This window comes from Protopterus annectens, chromosome 11.part0 (genome assembly GCF_019279795.1).
Source record: "Protopterus annectens isolate FY-2018-M chromosome 11.part0, PAN1.0, whole genome shotgun sequence".
Lineage (NCBI taxonomy): Eukaryota > Metazoa > Chordata > Ceratodontiformes > Protopteridae > Protopterus > Protopterus annectens.
The window spans coordinates 762,308,589-762,319,785 of record NC_056745.1 but is presented as its reverse complement, the minus strand read 5'-3'; the positions used below and the strand labels follow the sequence as shown (position 1 = coordinate 762,319,785).

Genomic DNA, 11,197 nt, shown 5'->3' with positions numbered 1-11,197 from the left:
CCTTACTAATCTGGGCTTTAAAGAGCTCTTGACCTTGGACCATCATCAGTTCAGCTTTGTCAAAGGCAGGTCTAATGTCTTTAACCTCATTAATTCATTTGAAAACATCACAGAAGCACTGGATCACAGTTAATCATTACTTGTAGCATATGTGGACCTGGCCAAGACTTTTGTCACTGTTCCGCATGCAGGGATTATTGACAGACTTGTAAATCTGAAAATAAACTGATATGCTGTGCCATAGATAGCTAACTGGTTTTCTGAAAGAATAAGTTACAAGTGCTACTTCTGAAAGGAAACTGGTTACCAGTAGTATACTATGAGGCTCTTAGATTTCAATGTTCCTGGCTTATGGTCATCCAAGTTTTCAGATGACTGTAAATTAATTATTGTAATTTGTTCCTTCACTGACATCCAGTTGCCCCAACATGTGATAGACAGCATTAACAATTAGTACAAGGGCAGTGCCATCTCTATATTGAAATCGTAGTCAAAGTAAATGTGACAAACGTAATATGCTTCATTTTAGTGAAAAAAAAAACATTTTCACATCATAGCATACTGGCCACATACCCCTATAATAAGATGATGTTGTAAGTGATCTAGATGCTGTTTAGAATGTGACCACCATCTCTCCAAACTAGTTCTGTCTGGCTCCTCTAATTTCTAAAGGCATCTTCTCTAGATTCAGGAAAGTCTTAATATCTCTTTACTCCCTCACCAGACCCATTAATGAATGTAACGTATTTGTCTAAACATATTGCTGAGCTTGATAGACCTCAGAGATTTCTAACTAAGAAGATCCATAACCTCTAGACCCACAATTACCTGGTGAGACTCAGCCTCATATAATCTCCTCCATGATGATTTGTGCCTGGCCTTTTGTGCCATAAAGGATCCCACACTCCTTGACCTCCTATTGTTTTACAGAACAAATGGTTCTTCAAATGCCTAGTTAAAGGATCTACACTTTCATCAACAAATGAATAAAAGACACCTAGAAGTATCCCTACCTCTGGAACAAACATCTACAACATGTAAAGAGCCTTCCACCCTTGCCACCTTCAAGGTAAACCTAGATAACTAGATGGGTAGCCTGAAATTCTCACTTAGTCTATCTTATGTTTCCTCCTTTCATGCCAGAGAGAGAACTTTTGCATATATGCTATTGGTTAAGCCTAGTATTTTTCTATAAACATATAAACCTAGGATAGCTGACTGTCAATTGGGGGAGGGGGTTGAAAATAAAGATTAGGTTGGTCTTAACCAGAAGTAGGTAAGAGCAAAGTGGGATCTAAATGCAGTTTGCTGGGTTGGTTGGAGAATACATAATTGATGCGATGGGAATAACTGACTACTAAACACTGGAAAGTAAATAAATTAATATTCTGTTTGAGAAACAGCATCCTGCTAAAGGCAGGAAAACTAAATCAATAAAGATTCCGTTTAAGAGTTTAGATGTTTATAGTGTGTTAAATGGGACAGTGTGCAACTAATGCAAAGAAACAATATGTGGAAAGTAATGAAATTAAACTTTGTTGATGAAAAAACTTAGCGTAAAAACAAGAAGGATCTTCTATTAATCCAAGTGTTAGTGTTGAGCCCCAAGACATCACATTTACATCTATTTCCACTGCACCTTTGATTAGTAATGAAGTTGGTCACAGGAATTTAATTAATGGACCATTAAGTTCTGAGGTTCCAAGTAACCTGAATGGTGTTGGAAATAATCCTGTTAACTACTTAGGTTTTAGCAGTGATAATATGCCTTTTTTAAATGACTGGCTGAAAGAACCCATGTATTTCAATGTAAGTACTAACAGCTTGGGCATGCAAGAGAACGTGTCGAACACTGAGATCAGTGAAAAGAATATAATTGGTAAACTGAAAATATTTGACTATAAAATGTTAAAATACAAAAAAATTACAGATGGAATTTTGTATTTTAAGGAATGTATTAGAAGGCAGCAGATTCCTAAGGGACTTTGACAATGGCGCTACCCAACAGGGTTGGAAAAGAACTCTGTGCCTGTTCGACAAACAAGGATGTGACTTTCTAGAACTCCTAATAAAACATTATAATCTACAAGTGGAGTCATTAAAAGCTGAACTAGAAAGATTACAAAGGGATATTAAAATGGACTCGGATTTTTTGAGATATAAGTTTGAGTACTGTCATATTTTTACCAGCACTGATCATTGTGTCTCAAAAATTAAGGATAGTAAGATAAGGAAAATGGAGAGGGATAGGGTTGATTATGAAAATGGGACAGTGTACCCTTCTCTTCCTCTGTCACAAACTTGGGGCAAAAATGCTCAAATTAATTTGGTTGGTGGGAGTAATAATGGAAATAACAATATGAATAAATATGAGGACCAATCCCCTCTGATGCCAAATCTAATAACCAAATAAATTCCCTACAAGTTAGGTGGAGTGAACATTTGAAAGATCATCAGACCCAGAGCGATTTATCCAATCAGCGAGTCCAAGTGGGTAAACAATCGACCAGCCAGGATTTTAGCGGGCTCCAGAGGAGGAACCAATCAAATCTACAAAATGGTTCCCGTCGCAACCAACGATCCAGGAAGTACAATCGCCGATGGAGGTCATAGACATGTGTTCCACTTCTGGAGAGACAATAGAGTTGAACAATGTTATGGCAGTGACCAATGTGGATGGCAATTTTAAAATATATAACTTTTCCTCCTTACAATTCGATCTGGATTTAATAGAGACATTGGCTAAAAGGCTCTCTTTTGTGCCATCCAGAAGGGCTGATACATGTAGAACTTTATTGGACTTAAAGATATATTTATTTAAGTTGAATTTAAATATTTTGTTGGGAAACTGAAGTGAAGTTAATAATGATTTTAGGATCGCTGGCCTATTTAACCCACCTTTACATTCAACTTTAGGCATATTTGAGAAGATTTATGAAATGGATTTTAGATCTTTTTTAGTGAAACCTGTTTGCCTTAATGGATGTGGTAAATTATGTGAGATTGAACTTAGTGTTTTTAAATTAAAAAAAAAAAACAGAAAGTGAGGGTTATGAAAGCAGATAAGGGAGGGGGCTGGTCTTTATGGATGAATTTGATTATAAGGCTAGGATGTTAAAAATTTTGGATGCCGAGACTTATGAAATAGTGTCACTAAATGAAGTTAATGAGGCATACCAATGGGTTAGGTCACTTATCAATGATTTATTTATTGAAGCTTATTTTGATATAGACCTATATAACTACTTGAATATGGTGGCCCCTTTAACTCCAGTAATCTTCAGCACCCCTAAAATCCATAAAAACTTGGCCGACCCCCCTTTATGACCAATTGTAGATGGTAGAAAACATATTACTTATGCATGTGCCAAAGTGGTTGATAACAAATTGAAAAAATATTTGAACTCTGAACCTCAAATATGTCATGATTCCTGGAGTTTTTTAAATGGGATTAATAAATTAGAGTTTCAACATGAGTAAATATTTTGACAGTCAAAGATTTATATACCAGCATCCCTCATGATTTAGGTATTTATGGGTTAATGATTTCTTATTGGAAAAAAGAGCAGATTAGAAGGAAATTAATTTGGTAGAGGAATTATTGAGTATAATTTTAACCAATAATTTCCTACTGTTTAATAATGACTATTTTCTGCAAAAAAATGGTGTAGCAATGGGGGTCTTCTTGCAGCGCAAGTTTTGCCAGTGTGGTTATGGCATAGTGGGAATGAGAATTTTTATTTAAACATAGGAATATTTCTGACCAGATATTTTGGTATACTAGATATATTTTTGATTTGGAAGGGTAGTATACATACTGTTAAGACCTTTATGGATTATATAAATAGTACTACTACCTTCCTTCAATTCACATCACATTATCACATTTCGATGCAGATGTGCTTTCCTTTCTTGACGTTCAGTTATTTAAAGATTGGCAAAATAATAGATATCTTGGTAGAATTTTTAGAAAAGCTACCTATTCGAATATTTTTTTAAATTTTGAAAGTTCCCAACCGTTTCACCAAAAGAGAGCTGTGGTGAAGGGACAATTAGTAACAGCCACTAGGTTGACCTCATTGGATGAGGAATTTGTGGTTGAATGTAACATCCTAAAGAATATATTCCTTAAACATGGGTACCCACACCCACAAAGAGGATGTCATGCCATTTTAGACCTATATTAAATGGTAATAAGGGTATCCAACTTGAAGAACATATAAAATTAATTAATAACATGACTGATGGGAATGGCACAAGTATTGCATATAACATTAGTTTTATTATCCTTTTTTCAATAGATTCTGGTGCTTTAAAGAAGATTTTAGTAGAGAATTGGGCTTTGATAATGGATGATATATACATTAGGACCAGAATAGGTGACCAGCCAAGAGTAATTTTTAAGAGAGGCCCTAATATTAAATGTTTATTGGAGAGGAATTTGGCCCCCGTTGTTTACAACCCTGGGATGTTTAAATGTGGTTGTTGCCTATATTGTAAATTTATAGAAGTAACTAGTACTTATAAGATTAGCAATACATTGTATAAAATTAAGGGTAAATACAATTTTAACATTAAGGGGGGTATTTATTTAGATAAATGCCAAGTATGCACCAATTTCTATATAGGAAAAACTGAACATCAGATAAAGCAGTGCATATATGAGCATCAATACAGCATTAGTAAACAAAATGTTAATAATGCTTTGACTAAACATATTCTGGTATATCTAGGCCACTCCTTTAAATATATAGTTATTGAACAAATAGAGAAGAGTATTAGGGGTGGACCATGGGCTTTAAAACTGGACAAGCGAGAACTACTTTGGCAGTTAAAATTAAATGCTTATACATACCTTGGCCTTAACAATTATTGCTCAAGTAGCATTCTGAAGCTTAAATCATTAGAAAGATAATTTATATATATATATATATATATATATATATATATATATATATATATATATATATAGGTTTACCTTCATAATGCCAATCACGTTATTGTCGACCCTGCTTCCGCAAATACAGAACTGCGACTTAACAAAACACTGAACACCAAATTTCTGAACGGTAAAATCTCACCCCCTTTTTGACTCATGTTAGCACTGGTGTGCAGGTGTGGCTCGGTCGGAAATGTCGAAATTTTTTTGACATTCGAAAGTTTTTGTGGTTCTTGTTTTGCAGAAACGGTTCAGTGATGTGGGCGGTCGGTTAATCGTGCTCGACATTATGAAGGTAAACCAATATATATATATATATATATATATATATATATATATATATATATATTTATATTTGATACGTTTGTATAATGTATGAATTTGTCTAAAATATAGTTAATAAGTTTTATGATGTAATGAAAGTATGACTGATTGGGGTATTTTTTCCTTTAGGAGGGAGGTATATTTGTGATGTCATTTAATAATGACTATTATTTAAAACTCTTGTTTTGGGGTTTTGATTTGTCTGAAGAAATTTAGTTGATTTTTTTTTAAATGAAAGCACTAACATTAAATCTTTGTGAGTGAATTTGGCTCTCGGGTTGTACTTCCACAACATCCCTTAATTTATTATTTAAAAACAAGAAGCTGCTTATGTTCATGTTTGAACAGAGTACCGTACATAAAACTAATATCTCAGAAGACAATATTGTGATATTATAATATGTTAATGTATGCAGGCAAAAAGTTTAGATACAGAGAAGTAGGGAATATATGCAGACAAAAGGGCAACAGTGTAACACAGAGCTGTATTGCAGTGGAAACTACATATGTAAAAGTTTGAGTGGCAAGGAAGAGCAGGAGAGGAGAATAAATTTTGTTTAACTATGGATGGTCACTAAAATTAGCAGTCAAAAGTGAAAACACTTTAAAAATCCATGTCAGACATGACTGACCAGCTATCAGGAAATTAAACTGACAGCTATAAAAACAGTTTAAATGCAATGAATGAGCTACTAATTTGATGTCATTAAAATATTTATTTCAGGAGATGGTGCAGACACATTTATGAAAAGAATGGGGTTATGTGAGGTGACTGGATACGATGATCAGGGAGGAAGAGGATATAAAGCATATCCAGAAGTCATGAAGATTTTATTAATAGAGTATAGAAGGAAGAACAAAGGAAGTGCAAATGAGAAAATAAAAAAAAGAGTATGTGGGTTAGCTCTAGTAGAAAGGACAAGTGGCATTGTAGCATGGCATGTAGTGTTGCTGTCTCATAGCAAAAGCTTCTCTGGTTTGATTCTCAGCTGGGTTGCCCTTAGTAGGGGATCTACGTGACCACTTGGCACCTATGTAAGTTTCCTTGGAGAGCTCTTTTTTCCTCCCACTTTCCAAACAAACGTGATAAGGGTGTGTGTGTGTGTGTGTGTGTGTGTGTGTGTGTGTGTGTGTGTGCGCACACATTTTATAATACAATAGTGCCCTGTCTAGTACATGTTTCAGTGCCTTGAGCCCACTGGATAGTACAATAAGATCCAGTGTTCATGTGATCATGTAAAAGGTTAAATCTGAAAATGAATGGGTGGGTAGTAGAGGATTTCAGGAACAGAATACACCCAAGTATAATACAGGGTAGTTACTGGTTTCCCTGCACAATCCTAAGGAGAAATTCCTTGAGCTTTTGTAGTGGCAGCCATTTTAAATGTTGGGACCAGCTAGACCTGAAATGCAATGACTGAGTGGCCGATAGAATGGACTTACATATATTTAGTCCAAGATCTCATTTCTCAGAATATTACCTTTTCTCTGAGGTGTGGTGTTCTTGTAGATGGTATATATAAATTCAGGGGATGTGGGGGGTTTGCATCCGCATGGGAGGTGGAAGGGGGTTTTCCTCCCCTCAAAAAACAACTTTTAAGGAGAAGAATGATTTTTGAGCTTTACTCTTCTCCCGTGTTTTCGTTTTTTATTTTTTGGCTTGTCAGCACTCGGCATTTCAAGTGCCAACATTTCAATAGGGAACCTTCAGTAGTTTGCAGAGATAAAAAAGATGAATGGCATAAGGCTGAACACTCTTCTTCATAGTAAATAATTCCCTGTGTGATTTCTAATGGCACACCACCAATGATTCACTTTTAGTCTGAACACTTTTCTCAATAGTAAATCATTTCCTGTGTGATTTCCAATGGTGCACCACCAATGATTCACTTTCTACAGAGATTTCTCTCTCCTTCAAATAAGTGTAATCTTGGAGTTGGTATATATAAGTTTGGGGAGTGTGAGAGGCTTGCCCCTACATTGGGGGGGGGGGGGTAGCAAAGTTTTTTTTTTTTTGGTCTCTTGAAGCATTGTCTTTCAGAAAGTCAGCATTTCATACTAGAAACTAGAGTTACTTGACATTGTTAACTTCCAGTATGGGAGTTGTGTCCATTCAATAATGTACCAAAGAACCAGAGACAGGCAGAGTGTGAGAGAGAGAGACAGACAGACAGAAAGTGGGTGGATAAAAGAACAAAAAAAATTAATTCTTTTATGTGTCCTCAAGGACAATGGTGGAAAGCACTATAGGCAGTGGAGCTGATCTGTACAAACAATGATGCATTATTTAAGACAGAGATGACCTACACCCCACAGTCTGCATTTATTAATCATGAAGTTCCCTTCACAAAATACAACAACCAGTACAGAGGCCATGAAGCCCACAAGCAGAGCACCACCACAGAGTGACAGGCAGTAGTTCACTAGACTCTGTCATTTTTAAAACCATCCCTATAAATTAAAAAATAAGTAACTAACACTGTAGGCAAACTTGTCTCCTTTGCACACAGTACACAGTAAACCTAATGATCTTTCCCTCACTGCAAAGTTACATGACATTTTTAGGCCGTAAAATCTAAAGTGCATTATATAAAAGCTTTAGTAAAATGACACATCCAGCCTTCCTGCTTCCTAAAACCCACTTTATAATAGTGATAGGCTATTGCAAATAAAGCAACAAACCTGTTTGCTCAATGCTGAGCAGAACAGTTGGTGGGAAGGGGATGGATGGATAGCAGGTAGGATGCAGGCATTGACAGTGCAGGCAATGATGTAATGTAGAAGATGTTCTAGTAGCAGTACTCAATTTCTGTTTTGATAACCTGATTTTTTAATAAAGTAATGCATCAGTGGTAGCCAATAGTGTGCTCCACAGGGGCCAAAAATGGTATTTAAAAAGGGTGTGCATGTGTGTGTGTGTGTGTGTGTGTGTGTGTGTGTGTGTGTGTGTGTGTGTATTGGGGGAGGGTGTCAAGAGGGTGGTACAGTGTAAAGCAATGCCCTCTCTTGATGAGGTATAGATTATGCTGTGATTTATTCATTTCTGAGGTGGATTGGTCAGCTGAGCTTCACCATCATCACCAAATCACAGTACTCCTATACAAATATTGAAATAAACTCACAGCTTCACTATGTTTATTGATTTGTTGTCCTGTTCCCATCCTACTGCTAATACTCATGTTGTTTTATTTCTTAAAGTTCAAAAGGAGACCAGGTTGTTACGCACCACATATGCACAAGTCTGATATACCAGAAGAAGTGCTGACGGTAAGCATTATATATTGTCCATTTAATTAATGGGGTCCACAAATTTGCATCACTTTCCTTCTAATATTTTTTTCAATCTATGTAACTCTTACTGGAGGTATTAATTTAGACAGTTGTGGATGTGGCATGGTCTAACAAAGGTAGAGTTTATCTAAGTAATGTTTAGAAAACTGTACTCAGAGTACAAACAGTATGCCTAGCTACACCCTTTACATAACATAACTGTAAACTGAAACAAATACATAAAAGCGCTTGGCTCCCTACAGTTTTCTGCTAGTTGGGTGAAATATGTATGCTTTATAAAGAAACCAAGCATTGTAGAAACAGTTTCCAAGGTCAGAAGTATTGTCTCTGAAACACCTACAAACGAAACTATGAATTGTGATCACGTTTCTGTATGATCAAAGAAATCAACATTTCAGTCACCACCTGTAGCTAAAAGGTGCTATATGAAGAATTCAATTATCAACCCTCAAATCGTCCGTTCAAATCCACCCCAGGGGCAAGTGGCAGTAACAGGCTTACATTTAATACGACGTGAAGACTGGATTTTAACATCGGTGGTATTTATACTGAATTACTGATGCAACTGAGTAATACACAACATTGCACAAAACAATGATTATGTCTACGGTATTGTGAGTTTAATCACCTTACTCGGGTTGTTCTCCGCCTAACAGACTGCACAATGGTGTGAAGATTAGCTTCAACATTTTTTGTCTGCTGGGGAGTGAGAAACCTGCGGTGATCTAGATTATGAAAACGTGAAGTGTGCCTGAGAGATGCCAGAGGCAACGGCGGGATGTTGCAACAGGAATTTAGATGCCTCTCTCTGTCTCTCTCTAACACACACACACACACACACACACACACACACACACACACACACACACACACGTACAAGCACAATGTACACGCCATCCATCATCATAATCACATGGGTTACAAATGCAGCCCGCACCACGGCAGCAGTATTGCTGTTTCAAGGGAAACACACGAAGAACGATATGCACTGTAACAGAGTGACAAGGTCTGCAGCAAGGTTTCCATCTGTGTGCACAACCACTCTACATAGCCATTCTGTAATGAAGCCAAATACTCAATGCAGAACTTATGTTGCCTTAAGCTGGTCCCACTTGCCTGGAAACGGCTTTGCTGTACAGCAGCGGCTTTTACTATAGCAGCACAATGCTAAATTAGATAAATTCTGTGTTTTTTTTGGAAGGGGGGAAGGGAGGATGTTATACATATCACCAATAGATTAAAAACGGAAACACAAAAATTACAGAAACAACAGATGCCATTTATAGGTATGCTCACGTTCAGTGAATAGAAATTAGTACTGTGCTGTGGAGCAGTTTTCAGCGAAATAATTTTAGCATTACTCGGACTTAGTCATTTCCCAAGCCGCTACATTTTTTTATGCTATACCGAAAATGTCATTTGTCTTTTTGAAGTTTTCCTATAATAATTTAAATGTCTTTATTAAGCAATACATATGCTTAGTTTCAGTGATTCTTTAAACCGAGGCGTTAAACATTATGCATTTTCGCACTATTTACTCAGGTCGGAGCTCCTGTACTTTGGCTGTCACTTGTATATACTAGTAATTCGTAATATTACATGCATGCTATGATAACTATAAAAAGTATATTCCTTTAATAGCTGTGTTTATAAAATATTGGACATCTTCAATACATTGAGGCCAGTTTGAATGCATGAAACATAATATTGAGGTTTTGTGTTTGATATGATATACCTTATCCTGTCCAGCGACCACCACCACTCACTTGCGAGTAGCTGCGTTCAGGTGCAGAGTTGGAAGTTCGTGAGAAGGTAACGCGCATGCGCCGCCGGGGCGGCAGCCGCCACTTCCAGCAGGATTGCGATTGCAATAAATCGCTTGAGCGGTGGCTACGTTTCATCAATCGAGGTGTTTCTGGAGTACCATGCTGTTTCCTCGTGCAGCTCCGCAGCTGCTTCACACCCGCAGCCGCGAGGCAAAGGATGCTTGCAGAGCAAAGACATGACAGCGCTGGCTATGGGAAAGGTATCAACTGCCTGCAATCTCCTGCTGTTCTGCTCCCGTCCCCGGCTGGTCGGTGGCTGCTGCCTGTTACTCCCAGCCTATGGATTCTTCCTGACAGCCGTGTGTATATTCTGCTACGGCAGCTCACTGAGGGGCGAATTCGTGCACGACGATGTCTGGGCGATCACGAATAATCTAGATGTCCGCCCAGGGTCCTCACTCCGAAATGTGTTCCTGAATGACTTCTGGGGAAAGAGGATGGCAGATAATACCAGCCACAAGTCCTATCGACCCCTGTGCATCCTCACTTTCCAGTAAGCTGATGACATGCTTGCTCTCATAAATTAGTCTTTTACACGAATCAGGATTAGTTCTGGCACTGGACATTTTGTTCAGTTTTATTAGTGTACCCCTGTTGCACACAGGGTAATGGGAAGCAGATAGCTCTTGGGTTTGGATTTGGTCAGTAGTGTGTGTTCACTTTAAGTCATTTTCCTTCATATATATTAACGCAGCTTTATATAAGAATGCATGCACGAATGTTTATGTTTGGATAACAGACTAGCTGAGATGCACCAGCCTGTCTTACTAAGCATTATTTAACAATACGGTTATCTGCAAGCGTGTTTACAAGAAGT

General features: G+C 37.4%; 1 protein-coding gene across 1 annotated transcript in view; it reads left to right on the top strand.

Moving 5' to 3' along the window:
* Positions 1–10,368: 10,368 nt before the first annotated feature.
* The window catches only part of TMTC1 (transmembrane O-mannosyltransferase targeting cadherins 1), a 2,511,834-nt gene continuing 2,511,005 nt past the window's right edge, over positions 10,369–11,197 (top strand). The window contains exon 1 of the mRNA XM_044087246.1: positions 10,369–10,873. Coding sequence (XP_043943181.1) covers positions 10,557–10,873 — 317 coding nt within the window. The 5' untranslated portion in view covers positions 10,369–10,556. The remainder of the gene's footprint in view (positions 10,874–11,197) is intronic.